This window comes from Squalius cephalus, assembly GCF_949319135.1.
Source record: "Squalius cephalus genome assembly, chromosome: 1".
In the NCBI taxonomy this organism is placed as follows: Eukaryota; Metazoa; Chordata; class Actinopteri; order Cypriniformes; family Leuciscidae; genus Squalius; species Squalius cephalus.
In genome coordinates, this window is record NC_137122.1 from 57,990,316 (window position 1) to 58,014,989 (window position 24,674).

The 24,674-nt window shown below is 36.0% G+C and overlaps 2 protein-coding genes across 2 annotated transcripts in view; one reads left to right on the forward strand and one right to left on the reverse strand.

The window, feature by feature from the left end:
* The window catches only part of myadml2 (myeloid associated differentiation marker like 2), a 235,087-nt gene that overhangs the window by 126,630 nt on the left and 83,783 nt on the right, over positions 1-24,674 (reverse strand). The gene's annotated exons all lie outside the window — the stretch shown is intronic.
* On the forward strand, positions 3,162-24,549 carry LOC307160356 (5-hydroxytryptamine receptor 3A-like). The gene is made up of 9 exons (XM_079874411.1): positions 3,162-3,254; positions 7,917-8,122; positions 8,203-8,247; positions 11,415-11,524; positions 12,759-12,931; positions 13,035-13,201; positions 19,908-20,118; positions 22,592-22,723; positions 23,150-24,549. Exons 1-9 carry the CDS (start codon positions 3,215-3,217, stop codon positions 23,362-23,364), a joined length of 1,299 nt encoding a protein of 432 aa, XP_079730537.1. The 5' UTR covers positions 3,162-3,214; the 3' UTR covers positions 23,365-24,549.

The window sequence follows — 24,674 nt, forward strand, 5'->3', positions numbered from 1 at the left end:
TCTTCTTGCCATAATAAACATGCTTTATAAACACATAGTTACAGCAGCCAGAAAAAAAAAAAAAAACATCTGATCCTTAAGGGTTCAAGGAGGCTGGGTTAAGAAGAAAGAAAAACAATCAGTAAATAAGGTAAAGACATAAAACAAAACTGAATTACCCTGAATGCTGAACAATAAATTAGAACTATTTACACTCTTCAAAACATTAACAATTAAGTCCATTAAAAGGTGGAGCCTGACTCCAGTCAGTTTCATATATGAGATCCAGGCTCAACAGAAACTTCACAGGACAAGGAAAAACAACAAATGGCCTGGACAAGTTGTAAAAGATACACAAGTAACACAAATACAGGTCATGCAGTCATAGATGTTCAAAAGAGCTGGCAACAGCGGTAAGCCCCAACGTAACAGTTAACCCTTTACTGTTATACAAAACATACTTAGTCAGCCTTAAGACAAAATACAAAGTGACATCTCGTACTGTTGAAACTAACTATTCGTTCCCCGTTGGGAATACACAGAACAAAATTCTATGCCATTTTCTTTTTCTATTGTGTTGTTTTCCACATGTCTTGTTAGATTTGACTTGTGTGCTGTCTAGTTGTATGTTTGAGTCTATGTTATTTTTCCCTTTTCGGTTTAGAAAATGTAAGCTTTGCTCTTTATGATTCCATGTTTTGGACTGTGTACTTCCCAGAGACTCTTACAAAGTTTAGTTTACTACTATAGTAAAATGTGAATCTTAAAGTTAATTCTTATCTGTTATTTTTGTGTTCTAATATTTAATGCGCTTACTTAATACTCTGGAAAAATGTTAACACAGTTTTTGGTACTTAAAAAATGGTGACTTAGAAATCCATACCTGTGGCTGTAAGAATTTATTCATATAAATATAAAGAGGGCAGCAGAGTGGCTCAGAGGTAAATTAGCGATACTCAGGTGTCTGTGTGTGCGCCCCTGTTCAGGTTGTTTTGAACACTCAGAAATAACTTTTTCATAACATTTTCAAAATGATAGAATGGGACGTTCCTCTAACGTTTACATAAACCAAGAAAAAAACGTTCCTAATACATGAACAAATCTGGACGTTTTCAACATTTAAAAAAATATTCAGAAATAATGTTTTCATAACTTAATGGGAATGTTAGCAAAACATTCTAAGTATACTTTTTTTTTTTTTTTTTTTTTTTTTGCTGGTTAGTTCAACAAGTCTGTGTTTCCCAAAACCGTAGTTATAACAAACATTCGCAAACAGCATCTCAAATTTGTGTGAAGCAGAGCTGTTTGCTTGACATGTGAACTCAATAAATCTGAGTTTTCTGACTACAGAACTGTGCCCGAGCTTCCTGCAACATACCTCTTTAAATGTATATTTTCAAATGGAAACCAGGGGTTATCAATGGGAATTTGCATTAATCAAGGTCCCAGACTTTAGTTTACACCTTTTGGGGACAAGGGCACGCCCACCATAGTGAGCAAAGTATCTCTAAACTCTAAAAACCTTTATTACCCTTTAGTTTACTTTGTACCAGTCGCATTGAGACATTTCAAATGATACCAAACAAGTATAGTGTTTTACGAATATGAGCTTTCCTGTAGCTCAAACAGTAGGGCGTTGGTGCTTGCAATACCAAGGTCACAGGTTCAATTCCTGGGAAAGCAAGAACTGATAAGAATGTAAATGTTCCTTGAAATGCAATGTAAGTCACTTTGGATAAAAGCATCTGCATAAATGTAATGATGATTGTTCACGTTAAACCATATAGATTTTTGGGTGGATTTCAACATGTGGAGAGGAGAGATGGGGAATGAGATGTAAATTAAGACAATACTTGGGTGATCAACTCAGTGTGATGGGAATGCTATTTCCGAGAGAGAGAGTTCAAATGTTAATTTCCTTTGTTTTCTCAGAGAGTCATCTTCTCTTCCAGTTTTTCCAGTTTCTCCAGCTTACAGTCTGTAAATATCCATACCTTGTTTCCACTGAAAGTCAAACTCCTTTGGAAAACATTGATCTAGTTTTAAAGTCATTCAACCGCTTCAGAATGGGGTGTATTATGGGATGGATAGGAAAGCAGGAAGATTAGACAGGAAATCTTCCACATCGCTTATTGTTTGAAGAACTTGGCGTCTGCATGCTTTGTGCTGATTCATCCTCGCGTCTATCTTCATCAGTTGTGATAATATAGGTACCTGGAGGTCCAATTGGGTCAGTGTGTTTAATTGGCTCCTCTTCATTCTCAGAGTGCTCTCCAGCTTTTTTCTTTCTTTTTGTCTCACACAGAATCTGAACACACGAGAACTAATGTCTCTACAACCTGAGTCACACCAGCAATGGCTTTGGGAAATTTATCTGTCAAGTTTGACAGATAAATATCCATCGTAAGGCATTTATGGGTACTTAAGCCCCATATTTCCAGGTAATCCACTGGTTGCAGTGGGCAGTGCTTCAAGTATGTGTCATAAAAATCATGATACACACACAACTGCAGTGTTTTAAGGTGAATTAAACTTTTTCCGATTTCAAAAGTCTACCATTTGCAGCTTTTTCAAAACCACAACCAAAAAAGTCAACATATTTTTTTCAAATGTTTAACCATACTGTAATATCAGACTTACTGAAACGACTTTTCACAGTGTGGCTGATCATACCTGTAAAAGTTTGTGTATACATTTGTAACTTGGTAGGCACAACACCCAAAGGGCCCAAATGACAGCCCATCAAAGCCCCCAAGGCTGGGCTACTTGATCTTATAGTTATGGTCACTAAACAATAAATGTGATGTTTACAGAGAAATTTAAACCTTGTGATAATGATATGGTGGAAGAACTTCTGTGCTGCAGCCAAATGCCTATTTGTTCTCCTCTCATTTTATTTACCTTACTGTTATTACTTTCGTCTGCTTTTACAATTTTTTATTCATGGTGATAACACTCTATTGAGAATTAGTAGACATGAAGGTGCAACGTTACTTTTAGTTAACAGAATGTGTTAAAGGTTATATTAAAATACAGTCAAACCAAAAGTCTTAAAGAAAATGTAAATGGCATGAGAGGCAAAAATGAAAATAACCAGGCTCCGCCTATGATTGGGTGTGAGGATGCGTTGCTCACTCCCAGTGTATAAATATGACCATATGATTGACTGTTCAAGAGTGAATCCTCATCCTATACAGGAGAAGTATCTCAGACACTTGGATTTTTTTTATTGACCATGCACTTACACTGGCTAATAGTTTGTCTTGTCTCAATGGGTAAGTAAATATTGCTTAACACTTTACAATAAGGTTCAATTTGTCAACAGCAGTTAATGCATTAGACATCACAAATGACAAAATTTTTACAACACTTGTTAATCTAGATCAGTGTTTCCCAACCCTGCTCATGGAGGCACACCAACTCTACACATTTTGGATGTCTCCCTTATCTGACCCAAATAGTTCTGGTCTGAACTGATGAGCTGAATCGGGTGTGTTTGATTAGGAAGAGTTCAACAATGTGTACTTGTGTATTGATGGTGTGCCTCCAGGAACAGGGTTGGGAAACACTGATCTATAATATTAATTAATACATATTGTTAATTCATGTCTGTTAATAATATCTTAATAATATATATTAATAATAATATATAACCAATGCTGTTTTCTCAATTTGAAATGTTAATAATGTATTAGAAACCATTGAAACAATGTTAATGCATCAACGTTAACTGCATTGAATCAACATCATCACTGTTGCACCCGCAATTAATGCTGAAATAATGTTGAACTTTCATCAAAAAATCAATGGTAATGATTGGCTATTAAATCAATGTAACATTGTGATGTTGGTTCAGCATCATGCTTGCACTCTCAGAAAATGAAACACAACTACAACTGACTTAAAGCCACGCAACATGAAATCAGCTGCAAATAAAAGAAGACTTTAAAATCTGTGAAGATCTCAGCAGAGGAGGATTAAACAACTCCACAAACAGCATTACCAGCTTCACTTATTACTAACCAGACTGGCTATTACTATTACTGTCATATGTGTACAAAAGCTTTCATTAAGAATTAACAGAGTTTTAACATTAATTCATGTTGATGTTTTATTGAATGTAAGCTTTGTTTGAAGTCATAGGTAAAGGTATAGCCTAGGAGTCAGAAAGTATAAGTCCTGTCATATGTTTATTCCACCCATGAACTCAGTCAGCTGATTTCACTAATTAGTTCTGTCTCCTGGCTGAATTAGCAAATCCATGTGATTGGAACAAAATACTGAGGAGAACTTTTACTTTTACTAATGCATTGTAAAGCATTTATAAAGGAGATTTAAAGACTCAGTTATCTTCTAAACAGAAAAAGGAAACACAACACAGTGATACAGAACATAGAAATATTTAACTGAGCCTTTAAATCTCCTTTATAAATGTGTTATAAGGCATAACTAGTCCTCACTTTAGATGAGCTCACAAAAAAAGATAACTGACCACTACTAAATGCTTTATAACTACCTGAATTAACCCGGAATTACAGTAGAAATACATGTTAATAAAGCATAACACACAAGTAACTATTACTATATGTCTGAATAATAAGATGTATGAATGTACATTTAAATAGTTTATTAATCATTTACTCACACTATCTAAGTGATCTTATGAACCACTGACAACTCCTAAATAACCGCCTTGTAAATAATGCTGTATTCATTTAGAAATTATAAATTGATCGTTAAAGTATAAAAATACAATTATTAAACACATTATAGATATGCTTTTAAAACAAGAATAAAGCATTTATAGCTGTATTTATATACTGCTTATTAATGTCTAATAATGCTTTACAAATGATGAATTAACTGTTTACTAATGCTTAACTAATGATTAACCGCGTGGAGTTATTATAATGTGTTACCCACAATTGTTAAATACAAATGACATCATTGATTCAGGCTATTTCATGATGATTTTAAAATCATCAACAGGTAACCATCATTACCTGATCACATTTCATTTTAGCTTTCTTTGCTACTGCAAATGTGTTTGACAAACACACTGTCACAACGGCCAAAAAAGTCAAAAGATATAATAAGAGTTAAGAGCCCAACTAATGGAAACACTGATCACTGTTATGGTGACTTCAAATGAAACACATTAGAGTTAAACTTCTGTTAATTCTCAAAAACTTTTGTAAACGTCTGACAGAAATAAAGTCAGTCTGGTTAGTAATAAGTGAAGCTGGTAATGCTGTTTGTGGAGTTGTTTAATCCTCCTCTGCTGAGATCTTCACAGATTTAATGTCTTCTTTTCTTTCCAGTTGATTTCATCTGAGGCTGTGTCTGAAGTCAGTTGTAGTTCTTGTGTTTCTGCTCGTCTCTTTTTCTGTTCTCTTCTTTCTTTCAGTGATTCTGCTTGTTAACAGGCTTATTAAGGCTGAGATGACTCCATATTTAAAGACCCCTGGACTATACACCTCTGAACCCGAGTGCGCAGCGTATTTCACCTCCGTTGTTGTACACAGCAAAATCCCCAGTGTTAAATTAACACTCCTCAGTGTTTATATGTGTCCACACTACAGGGTGTTAAAAATTAACACTGAAGCGGTGTTGAAGTTAATGAGTTAATTAAGTTAACACTGAAGCAGTGTTGAAGTTAATGCGATAATTAAGTGATTCATTAAGTGATGATTGGCCATTAGTGGTGACACCTGATGATAACAAGCAGACTCACTGAAGGAAAGAGAAACAAGAACAGAAAAAAGAGAAACACAAGAACTACTGACTTTGAACCATTATTGCATTTATTATTTTACCAGTTTGACTTTATTTCTGTCATACATCTACACACGGTCTTATTTAGATTTAACAGAAGTTTAGATGGTAATGTTTTATGGAATGTTTCGTTTCATGTCACCATTATGGTGGTCAGTGGTTGCTTTAGTTGGGCTCTTGACCCTTTACTTTTTAACATTAGTATTTCTCTGGCTGCTCCAACTCTGTGCTTATAGAGCATTTGTGTTGTGGCAAGAGAAACTATGATTTGGGCAGTGTTTCCCGAAAGCATCACAAGCCTAATTTAATCGTACAGACCATATGTTGCAGTTGGTCTGCGATCAAGTTAAGTTTAAGATACTTTTGGAAATTCAGCCCTGGTTATGTTTCAATGATGAAATTACTAGTGACCTGATTCAATGATGTCACCCAGCATTATACACTGATTATCTAAATATTTTATTATTTTTTCACTACAGTAGTTACTTCCAGCAATGTTTTAAAGATCTGAAGGATTTAAATTCACACACTGACATCAAGAATCTACATATGAATCTCAACAATGGTGACAATCAAACAAATGCTTAATGTTGCAATGCATGATGGGAGCCACCAATCAGAACGCATCCCTGGCTGACATCATACATTGCAGCATGAATAAATTATGCAGCTGAATTGTCCTGTAATTTTCATTGTTTTTTCTGTTGGCTTTTATTTTGCTATTGTTTTGTTCTGACTTTAGTAGCTTGTTTTGTGATGTTCAGAGTTGATCTGTTCGTCACTAGTTTGTTTATTGTCACCATTGTTGAGACTCATATGCTGATTCTTGATGTCTGTGTGTTTAAACAATAGCTTCTTTGTTAAAGTATTTTCAAAATTTTTCATATTGCTGTTGGATCTCAAACTGTAGAAGCTCAGAGCTACAATCACCAATACTAAAACAAGCCATCGAGCATATAGTCAAAAATTTAGACTCTCACATCAGTGAATCGGGACACTACATGAAAATGTTTTTATCATCAAAACATACTGTGAGCAGGTCATGTTTTCTCTTGCAGTAACAAATGTGATTTATAAACACAGAATTGTAGCAACCTGAGAAAAACTAATATTAAAAAATGAAAAGTGTCAAGAGCCCAACTAAAGCAAACACTGACCACTTTAATGGTAACTTGAAAATAAAAATTCCATAAAACAGTACCGTCTAAACTTCTGTTGACTCTCAAGAACTTTTGTCGATGTATGACAGAAATAAAGTCCAACTGGTAATAATAAGTGCAACAATGTGTAATGACTCGAAGTCAGTTGTAGTTCTTGTGTTTCTCTTTTTTCTGTTAGTTTTTTCTCTTTCCGTCAATAATTCTGCTTATTAACATGAGGTGTTTGACCACTAATGGCCAATCATCACTTAATTAATCACTTAATTATCTCATTAACTTCAACACTGCTTCAATGTTAACTTAATTATCTCATTAACTTCAACACTGTTCAGTGTTAATTTTTAACACCCTGTAGTGTGGACACATATAAACACTGAGGAGTGTTAATTTAACACTGGGGATTTTGCTGTGTATCCATTAAATACAAATAAAAGCCTGACTGCACTAAATGTTCAGTTTTCTGATAATATAATTCACATATTAAAGTGTGGGAATAAATTAAATGTAACAATTATATTAACACTAATTATAAAAATACCAACAGAGTTGCTTGATGCAAGTAAATGGTGGTCTAATTATTTTATGGTTTCTATGCTGTTTAGGTGTCAGAATATCATGTAACATAGGCTATATATATATATATATATATATATATATATATATATATATATATAAATGTTAGTAAATGGACTTAAACTTCCAAAAACCTGTAGAGTAGTGTGGGTTCAAACATTCTGGCACACAAAGTGAAGCATTCACGTGACTGGAAAGAAAGTGAGGCTTCGTTTTTCGTTGATCACGTGTTTCGCTGTGGCACGGAGCTTCATGAGAAATTGCGCTGCGTACTCGATACGCGCTTTGAAGCTTAAGTGTCAAATGTAACATCACTAAGAGACATAGAATGTTAAATGTAGAAAGACGAATGTTTAAACATGAAATTCTTTTTGACTGTGTGCTTGGAGAATATATTCAGCTGTGTTACTGAATGTCTCACATGCACAGGACAGGAGTCTGATGCTGAAAACTGCAGCAAAGCAGAAACAGCTCAAGCTAAAAAGAGACTTTTTGATCGTCTCAGCTTGACCGAGAATTACTCTCAGAATACTAGAATGTCGCCCTTGACATTCCACGACGACCCTGAAGACGTCATATACTTCGACCCTGCCATCATTTCTGTGGACCTATATGTGACCTCCATCACAAATGTGGTATGTGTCCAGCATGATTCAGGACATTATGGGATATCAAGTTGTAGTGTCATCTCTCAACACTTCTTTTTTATCTACAGAATGAAAAAGCCCAGAGCATCTCGACACAGATCAAAATGATAACTGTAAGTGTTTTAAAAACCTATTTCATTCTTATCTCACAAAGTGTTACTCAATTTACAGAATTTTTGTGATTAGAGGTTTCATTTGATTTTCAAGCATACACACAGTAAATTCCCTGGTGTTGAATGAACACCGCCCTGTGTTCATATGGGAACACCCAGCAGGGTGTTATAGCAACACTGAAGCAGTGTTAGAGTTAATGAGATACTTAAAGGAGAACTCCGGTCAATTTTAACATTGAGCTCATTTTTTTGTACATTTGGAATGCTGTCAATACAGAGAACAACAACAAAAATCGGTGTTGCCTACACCGAGTTATTCTATTTTTAAAATTTGCACCCTGTTGACTTCAATGGGGCAAGTACTAAACCTGCTTTTAGCCTCTTAACATCCTTGATGTGTCATTACAAGTGCACAGAAAATGTGAGTGATTCCTTCAGAGTGAACACGAGTGAGTCTGACTGCAGTAGATGTGAAAGAAATGTATAAAAATGATGTTATTTAAGCCAGCGCAAATACCTGTGTTTACATCCTGTTTTCGGTTGAAGTCCAAAGTAGTCGATTGCCGAGTTCACGCACATAGGTTTAGTACCTATGATCACGCGCGTGAACTCGGCAATCGACTACTTTGGACTTCACCCGAAAACAGGATGTAAACACAGGTATTTGCGCTGGCTTAAATAACATCATTTTTATACATTTCTTTCACATCTACTGCAGTCAGATTCACTCGTGTTCACTCTGAAGGAATCACTCACATTTTCTGTGCACTTGTAATGACACATCAAGGATGTTAAGAGGCTAAAAGCAGGTTTAGTACTTGCCCCATTGAAGTCAACAGGGTGCAAATTTTAAAAATAGAATAACTCGGTGTAGGCAACACCGATTTTTGTTGTTGTTCTCTGTATTGACAGCACTCCAAATGTACAAAAAAATGAGCTCAATGTTAAAATTGACCGGAGTTCTCCTTTAAGTGATTAACTGAGTGATGATTGTTTGATTATTGAAGACACCTGATGATAATAAGCAGAATCACTGAAGGAAAGAGAAACACAAGAACTACAACTGACTTCCAGACACAGCTTTAGATGAAATCAACTGTAGATAAAATACATTAAATCTCTTACAAACCAGATTGACGTTATTTCTGCCATTCATCTACAGAAGTTCTTTCTGAGAATTAACATTAAGGTTTAGACCGTTGATGATTTATTGAAAACATTTGGTCACCATTATGGTGATCATTGTTTCTTTAAATCAGTTTGTTGTTTTTGTAAGTGTTTAACAAAGCACATACATTGTTGCAAAGGAAGCCATAAACAAAACTGACCAGGTGAGATAGTTATCATCATAAAGAAGAAATGTTGATTAAATTCATTTCTGACAATTTCTTTTATTCATTGTTAATAAATGTTCACCAGCAATAATTTCTTGCCACAGATAACTCATTCTGAATGTATGTGTGTTTGATGTATGTGTGCATCTAAAAAAATCCCCCAATTGTATTTCAAAATGTAAAAAAAAAAAAAAAAAAAAAAAAAACATTATGATAATAACTATATCTCATGATCAGTTTCGTTTATGGCTTCATTTGCAACAATTTATGTGTTTTGTTATACATTCCTACAAAAACCAAAAACTGATCAAAAAAAAAAAAAAAAAAAAGTCAAACTACCCAACTAAATGAAACACTGCTCACCATAATGGAGACTAAACATTTTTAATAAATCATCAACATCTAAACCTCTGTTAATTCTCAAAAAGAACTTCTGTAGATGAATGGCAGAAATAACGTCAGTCTGGTTTGTAATAGGAGATTTAGGCGGCTTTCACACTGGCTTGTTTGCTGCGGTCCGGGCCCGAGCGCGTTTGTTCCCGGCGCCCCCCGCAGCGTTGGTCTGGTTTCACACTCAACTTGATCCTATCGAACCCTGGTGCGTTTGCGTGCATCTTACGTCATCGCAAGCGTGCACGGCGCATGATAGAAAACAGAACGCGAGTCAATATATTGTGTTTTTTATTAATTTGGTGCTATTATGCGCAGCTGAGTGAACAACACAGGTTTACTGTGTGTGTGTGTCACATAAGGTGGTTTTCTGCTGCTTGCAAACAAACTCTTTTGAGGAGACAGTGGATTTCCATTAATTTGTTGTCCTGATTCCACATGCTATGCGCGAATACACTGCAGGCTCACACTCGTATCCAATGTAAATCATCAGCACTATCATCCCTTACATGCGTTTTATTTAACTAAATACATAATAATCAGCTAAAACGCATGGGCAGGTCACTTTTCTAACCTGAACAAGTGCGCACCCGAGTCCGTGTTGCTTTCACTTTCACTCGAACCGCAGCACGGTTCCTCCTCCAGGTAGTCTCGGGTTCGGTACCCCAGTGCGCACCCGGGTCCACATGACAGCGTTCACATTAGCGATTTTTCATGCGAACCGTGCCCCGTTCCAAACTAAACTGCCAGTGTGAAAGCACCCTTAATGTCCTTTATCTACAGTTGATTTCATCTAAGGCTGTGGTTGAAGTCAGTTGTAGTTCTTGTGTTTCTCTTTTCTTCAGTGATTCTGCTTATTATCATCAGGTGTCTTCAATAATCAAACAATCATCACTCAATTAATCACTTAAGTATCTCATTAACTCTAACGGTACTGATCCACTTGTCCGTACGACACTTCTGTCGCGCCGCACTCCACTATATTCCTATGGGTGACGTCAAGCGACTTTGACGCGCCCACAAAACATTCCGGGAAGGCGGCGCTTCATTTGGAAAAATGCTGCACGTCAAAAAGCTGGCCGATGCACATCTTTATGCAAATGAATTCCGTTGAACGCGACGCGACTATCCAATAGAAGTAGAGCATATGGAGACGGGGGAAGTCTCTCGCAGGTCCTCTGTTCTAATAGCAACATTTCCCGCTCGGTCAAAACCACACCCATAGCGGTAAACGCTCATCAACGTACAAATGTGGCGAGGCGTCACGACACCATGCGACAGTCGTGTCGGACAAGTGGATCAGTACCGTAACACTGCTTCATGTTACTTTAACACCCAGCTTATGGTTCCCATAAGAACACAGAACGGTGTTAATTCAACACTGGAGAATTTACTGTGCAATATCTGTCTTATAATCACTCTGAACTTCATCTAATTTTCCAGGGTTGGCCAAATTCCAATTTGACGTGGAAACCTGACCAATATTGTGGAATCACATTATATGCAGCTCCTAAAAATTTGTTTTGGATTCCAGACATTAATATAATGGAAAGGTATAAAAAATACTTCTGCCAGAACCTTTTATTTTGGTTGTTTTTACCTTTTAATGATAGGTCAGAAAGATTTAAAAATGATGGAGAGAATAAAGTTAATAGTATGACAACGGAAATGACAGGAAATTATAAAACCGATTCAAAGGCTTTGTTCATACTGCACATAAAACAGCCTGTGAGATAAGCCTTGGCTGGTCCCTGGAGCGTACGATCACACCGGTGTGATTAGAATGTTTAGTGCATCATGTGAACAGCTCAGCGCTGTCATATATCACAACTATTCAGTGTTTTCTACCACATAAGGTTTATTTTAGGTTTCAGACTAGGGTTGTGCATAACCACACTTGCGACATCACCGACACGAGCGTATAAGGAGTCCTCAATGAAAATGTTTTTAAAACCGACTACAAAACTACTTCCCACCTCAAAATTGAATTGCAAGGTGATATATTCAAGGTGATATATTCATTTTTAAATAAATGTAAAATTGTCAAGAGTGCTTGTTATAACAGACACATCATTCTAATACAGTTGTTGTTTGAGCCTATAGGTGAAAACGGCATCGTTGTACGCCAACATTTTGTTTCCGTAGCACATTAACAAAACATTGAATGACACTAAAAGCAATACAATTAAAAGTTAATAAATAATAATAATATGACTAAAATTATAGGTCTAATAACAGTCTTCAGTTCACGAACACATGCAGCACAAATCTGCCATCTGTGAAAATCAAAAGCAGTTTCAAACACAGACAGGCGTTTAACAAGAAATATTTTCACTGTTATTAATGTAGGTCCACAAGAGAAATATTAAGTCAGTAAATTAAGATAGTTGATATAGCATTATCCATCATCGTCTCTGAGAGTATGTGCCATTAATGCAGTGACAGATGCTGAAAGCTCAGTTCATTTCTGCTTTCTACATTCTTAACTTGATTTTGCTGAATAAACTGATAATGCATGTGGTCCTGTAAACGCATTCACCCGTTTTCCTTTATTGGAGTCAAGTTATAAGCTTAAGCATAAATCGATCGATTTTCCCCCCGATTTATCCCGCCATGTAAAACACATTAATCTGTGTTTGTTGGGCATATTGAAGTGTGCATAGGAGCAGGATTGTAGTGTACACCCCTGACATGACACCCCCTCAGTAGTTCGCAAATTTGCAAATACATTTGATTTGAATACCAATCATCATGTCTTTAATAATCAGTGTTAATTTATCCATTTAGCATCAAGACAGATTTTGGAACAAAGGAGTCTCCATATGTGCAGTTATTCAGTGATGGCTTTACAGTCTCAACTGATGTTATAGCTCTGACCACGGCCTGTAAGATGGATCTCTACAGGTTTCCCTTCGACACCCAAATCTGCAGTATAACACTTCAGTCTACAGCGTATTCAGGTACATCTGAAACACATTAATCAGTTTAGACAAACACACACGTATGAAAGATATATTTGAGTTTAATATGAAATACTAAAATATTTAATGTCTGTTCCCACAGATCAGGAGATTATACTTGACACATTAACTGATGCAAAGTGGGCAACCTTCAAGTCGAAGGAACTCTTTCAGGCCCAGGGAGAGTGGGATCTCGTCAGTATAAATAGCAGTAATGCTACCATTGATGGTGATGTTGGAGAGTTTTACATTAATCAGCTGATATATCAGGTACAGAGTACTGGGTATGAAATATAAACCAATATTTAATAATAAAAAAAAAAAGAACAAAACAAAAAAAGAACAACTAGTGTCAAAATTAAATTATAAATTATTTTAACTCTTAAAAAGGCAGGTGCATCAAATATCTTATAAATTAAGAGAGTATATACTTTAATAATATGGTTCACACACCAGAAGGCGCACAGATGTTGCATGGAAGATGTGAATATGCGTGTACATCTATCAGCATTACATTATTTATTAATAGACCCTTTTACAGCATGCTAAATATGTTTGGAATAAATCATTCATATTGATACAAATATTTTAAGGATATTACATTTTCATGGTGGCCGAGAAGTGCAAAACAAATCACAATAATGAAAACAAAATTACAATTACAAATCCAAAAACAAAACAACAAATTGTAAACACAGTGTCTTTACTAAAACTACAATGACAAGACTAAAAACAAAATAACACAATGACAAGTCATTGAAAACAGAAAAGGTTGGTATATTTTGCTGACTGGATGAGACATTAATCAATCAAGATACACAGATTCACTGTCTTAATGAGTCATTCAGTCATTTATTTAGTTCAAACAGCCGATTTGTTTAGGAATATCAAGTGTTTGGCTGTGAATGAAATCTCCCCCATACCCTTAAATAGAGCACTATTTGAGGGGACAGCCATTTGTAGTGGTGTCAGAAATCATAGTGGACGTTATCGAGTACACATTAAATCCCACAATGCACCGCAATAACAGTAGTCTAGACTCTAGAGAATGCCTGCGTCCCAATGTGCATACTACCCATCCTAAATAGTATGTGACATTAGTAATTGTCAATACTATTTAGGGCAGATAGGGCGGATATTATGCACATTGGGACGCAGGGAATATGTCTAGAGAATACCCATAATGCACAATAAGAGTCACGGGCCTAATTAATTCCCGCGTCTGACCAGAAGATGGCACCGCAGCTGTACAGGCAACAGTGTAATATAATACAGGTATAAATTCCTTTTTAATTGATTATTAAATTGTTTAATTAAGGTTTACACATGTTAGTTTCCATGACAGAGTTCAAGATAAATCCTTTAAAGGGGTCATATAATGTCATTTTTGTACAAGCTAATATGATTCTTTAGGGTCTAAATTAAAAGTTTGTAATATACTTTAATTAAAAATTCTCATTAGTATTGTAAGAAAACACTCATTTTACCTGGTCAAAAACAACTCTGTTTTCAGCTTTTTGCATGTGTCTTTAAATGATAATGAGCTTTGCTCACCCCGCCCCTCTGTTCTGTGCGTACACGTTTGTAATAATAACACAATAACCATAACGCGTTGTTCATTATAAACGTGGGATTATGAATTATATTGAGAACGTCGTACATAGAAAACATGCTGTAATGTACCCTGAGTGTAAACAGCCGCATTCATTGTGAAGCGTGCAAGCGATTTGCAAAGATTAATATAAATATTAATATAAAGGTTAATAAAACGTTACACTCACTTCTTCTTCTGGAGGTGCAGCAGGAACACGAATAGTTGGTACCGATCCTTTTTATCAGGAGCAGCTTCTTAGCAAAACCAGCTTTACTGACCCTCGTTTGTAGTAGGGCTGTGCGATATATATCGTGAGATTGTTATGCGCATCTCGTCAGTAAAGCCGGTTCCTTGATTAGTAGTAAATCACCATCACCTGCTTTCAGATGAAGCGGCATTTACTACAAAGAGCCGTAGTTAACTGACAAGCTGAGCCATATCGCATTAATATCACGGACGTATCGCCAGCGATAATTAATACGATATGGCTCAGCTTGTAAGTTAACTACGGCTCGTTGTACACAGCAAAAACTCCAGTGTTAAATTAACACTCCTGGGAGTGTATGAGTCCACACTCAAGAGTGTTTAAGTTAATGATATAATTAAGTGATTAATTTAGTGATGATTGAACATTATTGAAGACACCTGATGATAACAAGCAGAATCACTGAAGGAGAAAATCACAAATTGTAAGTTACCGTTATGACGATCAATGGTTGCTTTAGATGGACTCTTGACCCATATATTATTAACTTTAGATTTTGTTTGTCTGTTGTTTCTGAATTATAATCACCAGTTAAACAAAGAAAAAAGTGATCTGATGGTGTTGGTTATATTATGACAATCATCATTTGAACTTGATCACTGAACTCATTAAAATCCTTCTTTCTGACTTCGATTTATGTTGTTGGTTAGTGAATCTGCTTAAATGCCCAGCATTTTTTATATAATATAAAGGATTTCTTAAAAGTTGTTTAAAAAAAAAAAAATTCTTTCTTTTAGGCACACACAGATGTCAAGATTCAGTCTATGCATCTCAACAATGGTGAGGAGCAGAATATTCATAGACAATTCAGATCATAATTTATTCATACCGCAATGCATGATGGGAGCCATTAATGAGTTGTGATTGGTGGTAGCCACTGCAACATGCTTTATTATTGTCACCATTGTTGAGATTCACAGGCTGATTATTGATGTCTGTGTTTTAAATGAATTTATTTGAATGTCTTTTGATCAGAACAATGTTTATTAAATATTTAGAATTATAAGTAAAATACTGATAATCATAGGTTGAAGATTCACTAAACTGCTGTTAACAAGTTAAACCAAACTATCTCAATAAGTTTCCTTTTTCAGATCACAGCATGATTATGTCAAAACATAACCAACACTATAAGATAACATTTTACTTTGTTCATTTAACTGTTATAAATCAATAACAGCAGACAAACAACAGTAAATATTAAAGTAAACATATAATGGTCTAGAGCCCAACTAAAGCAAACACCCATCACCTTAATGGTAACTTACAATTTGTGATTTTCTCCTTCAGTGATTCTGCTTGTTAACATCAGGTGTCTTCAATAATGCTCAATCATCACTAAATTAATCACTTAATTATCTCCTCAGCCCTAAATGCCGCTCCATCTGAAAGCAGGTGATGGCGATTTACTACTAATCAAGGAACCGGCTTTACTGACGAGATGCGCATAACAATATCGCGATATATATCGCACAGCCCTAGTTTGTAGGGATGTAACGGTACACAAAAATCACGGTTCGGTACGTACCTCGGTTTTAAAGTCACGGTTTGGTTCATTTTCGGTACAGTAAGGGAAAGAAATGCAAACATTAAGCTGCAGGTTGTTTATTACTATAAACTTTTTTTAACAATTTGTTTACACTTTTTTAAACACTTTTTAATAAAATATAATAAAATATATATAAAATAAAAAAAGAATAAGAAATAAAATACTGCTGCAAAGTTCTCCACTAAATAAAATACTCTCAGTCTCAAACAAATATCACATAATAAAATATAATGAAAAATATAAATAAATAACTATGATTACAGTGCAGCATTACCAATCCCAGCTTGTAGGCCTGCTCATATTTAAAAAATATATATATAACTTTTCCAAAGTGTAAAGGGTGGCTCTTCAAGATCCGGCTTGTCCATACTGTCTATGGGCTTGTCTGCATTGGCCATGACGCTAGCTAGCGAGAGGCTGGGCTAAATCGTGCCGTGTATATTGTTGTACAGCGCGCGGTGTTTGATTTTTTTTTTTTTTTTTTTTTTTTCGCTCTGCAGTCGATTTCATTGGTTTAGGTTACAGTGACGACGGGTAAAACTTTAGAATCAGCTGCAGGGCGGGATTTGCCATAGACAGTATGGGGATTTGCGCTGAACGCGGAGACTTCCGCCACTTAATATGTTCGTGTGGAAACACGAAAATGTACCTATGTTCCGCACACAAAATATTGCATTCGGTCATTCGGTGCACATGTGCACCATACCGAAAGCCCTGTACCGAAACGGTCCGGTACGAATACATGTACCGTTACACCCCTACTTGTTTGTAAAGAAACAAACTCAGCCACTGCGTCTTCAGCGGTTCAGATTTAGTAACATCAAATTGACTGCTGTGTTCCTTATTACACCCAAGAACAGAACACCACAATCGCTTAGACGCCATTCTGCTCATAGACAGTGCTCCAGCAGCGTATCAACAATGACCGCGCCGGTACGCGCAGACTATGATCGAACGGCTTGATTTGAGATGGGGGACAACATACACAGCAAAATCCCCAGTGTTAAATTAACACTCCTCAGTGTTTATATGTGTCCACACTACAGAGTGTTAAAAATTAACACTGAAGCAGTGTTGAAGTTAATGCAATAATTAAGTTAACACTGAAGCAGTGTTGAAGTTAATGAGATAATTAAGTGATTAATTAAGTGATGATTGGCCATTAGTGGTGACACCTGATGATAACAAGCAGACTCACTGAAGGAAAGTGAAACAAGAACAGAAAAAAGAGAAACACAAGAACTACTGACTTCGAGCCATTATAGCACTTATTATTTTACCAGTTTGACTTTATTTCTGTCATACATCTACACACGGTCTTATTTAGATTTAACAGAAGTTTAGATGGTAATGTTTTATGGAATGTTTCGTTTCATGTCACCATTATGGTGACCAGTGGTTGCTTTAGTTGGGCTCTTGACCCTTTACTTTTTAACATTAGTATTTCTCTGGCTGCTCCAACTCTGTGCTTATAGAGCATATGTGTTGTGGGAAGAGAAACTGTGACTTTGGTTGTGTTTCCTGAAAATATCGCAAGCTTAATTTGGTCGTATAGACCATTTATTGCAGTTGGTCTGCGATTAAGTTAGGCTTAAGATGCTTTTGGAAATGCAGCCCTGGTTATATTTCGATGATGAAATTACTAGTGACCTGATTCATTGATGGCACCCAGCATTATAAACTGATTATCTAATTGTTTTATTAATTTTTCACTGCAGTAGTTACTTCCAGCAATGTTTTAAAGATTTGAAAGATTTAAAATCACACACTGACATCAAGAATCTACATATGAATCTCAACAATGGTGACAATCAAACAAATGCTTAATGTTGCAGTGCATGATGGGAGCCACCAATCAGAACGCATCCCTGGCTGACATCATGCATTGCAGCATGAATAAATTATGCAGCTGAATTGTCCTGTAATTTTCATTGTTTTTTCTGTTGGCTTTTATTTTGCTATTGTTTTGTTCTGACTTTAGTAGCTTGTTTTGTGATGTTCAGAGTTGATCTGTTTGTCACTAGTTTGTTTATTGTCAGCATTGTTGAGATTCATATGCTGATTCTTGATGTCTGTGCGTTTAAACACAATAACTTCTTTGCTCAAAGTATTTTCAAAATTTTTCATATTGCTGTTGGATCTCAAACGGTAGAATCTCAGAGCTACAACCACCAATACTAAAACAAGACATCAAGCATATAGTCAAAGATTTAGACTCTGAATGGCATCAGTGAATCAGGTCACTACATGATGATAATGTCATTATCATCAAAACATATTGTGAGCAGGTCATGTTTTCTCTTGCAGTAACAAATGTGCTTTATAAACACAGAGTTGAAGCAACCAGAAAAAAACTAATATTAAAAAATGAAAAGAGTCAAGAGCCCAACTAAAGCAAACACTGACCACCATAATGGTAACTTGAAAAGAAAAATTCCATAAAATATTACCGTCTAAACTTCTGTTGAATCTCAAGAACTTTTGTCGATGTATGACAGAAATAAAGTCAAACTGGTAATAAGTGCAACAATGTGTAATGACTGGAAGTCAGTTGTAGTTCTTGTGTTTCTCTTTTTTCTGTTATTGTTTTTTCTCTTTCCGTCAATGATTCTGCTTGTTATCATCAGGTGTCACCACTAATGGCCAATCATCACTTAATTAATCACTTAATTATTGCATTAACTTCAACACTGCTTCAGTGTTAACTTAATTATCTCATCAACTTCAACACTGCTTCAGTGTTAATTTTAACACTCTGTAGTGTGGACACATATAAACACTGAGGAGTGTTAATTTAACACTGGAGATTTTGCTGTGTATGCATACGCGGCAGCCCTTCAAGTGCACCCAGTGTCCGAATTGACTCATTTGTTTTCATTCACTCCTACAAGTGGACTATATTAGTGGAGTAATGTAGGGAATATTGTTATTGTTCATAAAAACTGTAATTAGTGAATTGCTCATTGTTTGTTCATGTTAATACGTTAATGTTAACAAATGATACCTTATTGTAAAGTGTTACCATAAAATGACAAATTTTGTTCTAACCAAACACAAATCTTTGTCACCATTAATATTTAAATGAAATGAATTTTGTATTAAGTGATAGGCAATATGACCAAGTTCATATAATCACCATACGAGTTTAATTTAACAATGTATCACAATACATGTAGCACTTTAATTCAATTCTTACTAGTAACAATTATGAAGAGAGCTCTCTAATTCAATCATTATTGGTAATAAGAGATCCTACTGTTTGTTCTTTTAAACTGGTATACCACCCACCCCTATTTCAGTTATGGTGAATGGTGGTATAGTGGGTTAAACCACTGAACTGGTTTAAACTGAGTTTACTCCATGTTGCTCCAGGGGAATTGTCCCTGTAATAAGCGCACTTTAAGTCGCTTTGGATAAAAGCGTCTGCCAAATGTCTCTTAGTGTTCTCTATGTTAAAGTCCATCATGATGCTAATGTCACTCTCTCTCTCTCTCTCTCTCTCTCTCTCTCTCTCTCTCTCTCTCTCTCTCTCTCTCTCTCTCTCTCTCTCTCTCTCTCTTCATGGCAGATCACCATAAAAAGGAGACCTCTACTGTATGTCATCAACATTATAATACCTGTATTTTTCTTCCTCGTGCTGGATGTGATCGCCTTCTTCATTGACACAAGTGGATCAGACAAAGTGAGCTTTAAAGTGACTTTGCTGCTGTCTATTTCTGTGATGCTGCTGATTCTTTATAGCACACTTCCCTCTACGGCTGAAAACATCCCTCTGATTGGTGAGTCTATAGACCTGATTATTTAATATTACTTAATTTAGGTTCATTTTTAATTGAATCTCAAATGAAGTCACAGCAATCAAACAATATGCATTAAACTTAGAATATTCCCTTAAACTGAAATATAGTTGAGATTTTAAGGATTTAATTCTCAAACACGTTCTTCTAAGGTCAAGAAAACTGGACATTTTTTATGTTCCCAGAACCAACACTCGGGGCCCTATCTTACACCCGGCGCAAATAAATGCAGGGCCAAGCGCAATGCAAGTGTTTTTTGCTAGTTTCAGCCTGACGCAGTTATCATTTTCACGTCCTGCAACACGTTGTTTAAAAAGCAAATGCATTTGTGCGGCCAGCTGGTCTGAAAACGAGGTGTGTGCATTGTTGGCGCGTTGCTATTTTGAGGAACAGAAATAGACTGAGCCATTGACCAACCTGGTCTAAAGTCCTGGTCTAAAGTCAATGGCGCAATATTTTTTTTTGTTATTTTAAGGGTGCATTAGTAATGTGCGTCTATCCACAATGTGCGTACACTCTGCTTATTACACACACAGGGACGCACAGCAGCGCACATACATGCCAAATATTTAAAATAAAAGGATTACAATGTAAAAGATTATTATTGTGTACATAAAGATATGGTGAAATCCGTCTTGTCCCGTAAATGGTCTGCTTCCGCACTTTTACCTCGCGCACGAGCAGATCCGTTTGCGCTCTGGAGTTCGGTCTTTCCACTATCAAATTCCTCCATGTAAATAGCGAATCTGCCATGGCGCGAGCGCACCTGGCATTTAAAGGGAATGGGAGATGAGACTCTGATTGTTTTTTAATGCACGTAAATCCCAAAACACACCCATTACTCATTAGGAGAATAGGGACAACCCTTTTAGACCATGCGCCGGGCACGTCGACCATTTTCCCCGTCGTTAAACTAGAAATAGTGGATTCGGACATGCCCTAAGTGAACTTGACTTAGGCTTTAGACCATGCGCTTAGATCGTTAATAAAATAGGGCCCTAAATGTTTGGAGGACATTTTTATAACAAAAATCTGTTAGCTGGGTTAATGATGAACACCTGCTGTTAACAAGCAGAATGGAAAGAGAAACAACAAGAACAGAAACTACAACTGACTTCCAGTTGCTACAGTCCCTGCTACAGACTATCCGATTTCAGCAATCCTATAAGATCATTACAAATCACACGGACACAAATGTACGACATGGATCTAAAAACTTGGGTACGACGTATGTAGACTGTACAATGATGGCACCTATTCAATCGTTGACTACGATGCAAGACAGTATAGAAGAATAAAACGTCATCAGCATGCGCTAGTGGTAAACAAATAGAGCAAGATGAATCGCACTTGGGCAACTGTGGTTTTTATGTGCGCTGAAAAAAAGAGGAGGAAGCGAAAGAGGAGAATATGGACGGGGTCATGGCTAGGGAAAAGAGGTGAACTCAAGAGGTGCCAATCTCGCAAATGGAGATTGAAGTCAGTAGTTTTAAGTTTTAGCGGCATGTTGTGTTGATCAATTCGCCATTTCATGTTGTATTTTTATTGGCTAGTCAGTAGACATAGGTCGTAGCAGCAAAAACACGATGATCATGCTAAATCTCTGACACTGTCAGAAAATGATCGCAGGCAATCTTTGGTCGCAAGACCGTGACAACGGCCGTCTTTGAACCTCTCTCACTGTACGGCATATAGGACCACCGTTTAAGAGCCACAACCACAGAAATCGCCATGAATGGCCATCCTTCGTCTGGGACAGGCCAAAATCGTATAATGTGTACTGGGCATTAGATGAAATCAACTGAAGAGAAAAGACATTCAATCTGTGAAGATCTCAGCAGAGGAGGATTAAACATCTCCACAAACATCTTTACCAGCTTCACTTATTACTAACCAGGGCTGCGTTTTTCAAAAGCATCATAAGCCTAAGTTGATCATAACAACAATTGCCAACAATGGTCTCTACAATCAACTTAGGATTAAGATGCTTTTGTAAAACACAGCCCAGACTGCCTTTATTTCAGTCATTTTTATTTTATTGAAAATAATAGTTTTGTTTGAAGTCACCATGATGGAGATCAGTGTTTGCTTTAGTTAGGCTCTTGACCCTTGACTATCTAAAATGTTTTTACAGCACATTAGTTATGGTAAATATAGCCCAAGACTAAATGTGATTAGGTGATGTTGTCTAGTTAGTGATGTTCACATAATCATCATGAACTGGGCTGAATCACTGATTATTCAATCTAATGTTATAATTAAAATGGAGAAAAAAAAGTATTATTAATTTTATGTTATTCATAATAGTACCTATGTGATTCGACAGCATGAGTGTTGTGGTAATCAAATATTATGCCGGATTTAAAAAAATATTTAGTGCACAAAAGGTTTTCAACTACAGCATTACAGACACACACAAACTACAAGAATGGTGATAGTTTGCTGTCTTTCACAGGGGTTTTCTGCTGTGCGGTTTTCTGTCTAATTGGCATCGGCTTGCTGGAGACCTTCTTTGTGAATTTTCTGATGGCTAGAGGTGCTGAGAAGAGATCAGTGGAAACTACAGCTGCTGTTACTGGACAAGATGGTAAGAGTTGACACTGCATCTGATTATGAGGAACATTTTCATGTATTTTATACTTTTTCTTCACAAATTAAGGTTTAGTTGTGAAATTAAGTTTAAGATTTGTTTGCTTTGTCGCTTGGTACTTTTGCAAAGAAATGCAAATAAAACGAATCTTTGAGTAAATTAGACTCCATGAAAAAAAATATATATAACATGGATGGATGGATGAAAATAGCATTTGAAGTCTGAAATTAGCAAATATAAAACCATGCAATCAGATATTAAACAAGCCACCCCAAAACCACATGTGAAAATAATTTATATTTCTATAAGAAGATTCCCCATCAAAAAAAAAAAAAAAAAAAATAATAAAAAATCATGTATATGATTATGCAGACAAAAAAGAATTTATCTGGACCTGTGCTTTGCTTTTTTTCCCTCTCACAGGCAGTGTAAGAGACCAGCAGAATCCTCCAGACTCAGTTAAAGATCAGAATGAAGAGTCTCATAGTGTAGAGAGTTGGGCTGCAACTCGACGAAACCAACGAAAAAAACTGTCCTGGACCAGAGTGGCAAGAATCATAGATGTGACCTTCTTGGTTCTTTATATAATAACTATTATCGTGTTCATGTCTGTGCTTTGGAAACTTTGGTTTCCATAGTGATGTCTTATATACATGATATAGCACACTTTTATTCAGGGTTTTTATACAGTTTATAGAGTTTAACACACAATAATACATGGGCACAAAGATGCAGACAGAATACACACTCACTGGCAGACTTACATGAAATACCGACATAGGTTTATAAAAAAACTACACTAAAAAGACAGAAAAACATGATCATAATACTTAGGCGAAGAACCAAAGCAACATATATGTGGTGGAAAGAGTACAAAAAAAAAAAAAAAAAAAAAAAATGTATATATATATTTACTTAAGTAAATGGCTACTTAAGAAATAATTTACTTGAGTACAAGTTGAAGTTCTGAAAAATTATGTGAAAAAAACAACAACAAAAAAAAAAAAAAAACACTGAAGTTACTATGGTACAAAGTACTTTTGTATTATTTTTCTATTTTTACCCAAAATGAGACGATGTTAGCAATATGGAGCTCTAAACACTTTGATGCAATTTCGGTTTCATTCATAATGGAAGCCAGAGGGCGCCCTCACGCAGAAAGTCCACAGGTTCACAGGAAATCCCTTACATGGACATCGGATATCACAACAGCTGAATAACCAAGGGGGTAATCCATCAGCCGGAAACCGAAGCTTCCCCGGGGCCGCCATTGATTAGCAGACCATCACCTGCTGTTAGCGTTCCATTGACTTCCATTCATTTTGGCGTCACTTTGACAGCGAATAACTTTACATCTGAGTCGTTTAAAGACTCCATTTGTCCATTATTTATTTCTAAAGAAACACAAAAAAGGCTCCCTTACCTTGTATCTTACGTTATGGCCCCGTAGAAGCAGTTTTATTTTAATCTGCTGAATATTAACTACATGAATTCTAATAATCTTTAGTAAATCATTGAACATTTTTTTTTTATTTAATGCATAAATTAATTTCAAATTGAGGATGAGTAAAACAATGACCGAACAGCAAGCTGATGTATCATTTCCTTGTTCTTTCTGTATTCGCCATATCTCGCCATCTACTGAAATCTACCTCAAAATGAAAAAATAAAATAAATTAATAAAGGGAAACATTTGAGTGACAAAATGCTGTAGTTTAACATGGATTCAGCTTGAAAATGGGATAGTAGGGAAGAAGGGATTCACCAAATTGAGGGTGTATAGATATTAAATGTGTGAATAATATAGTATCAAAATGTGTTAAAGGACGAAATATTCAATAAACTTAACTATTAGTTATAAAATATGTATCTAAGAGCATTATTTATGTATTTAAATCAAGTTCATATCATACACAGCAAAATCCCCAGTGTTAAATTAACACTGCTC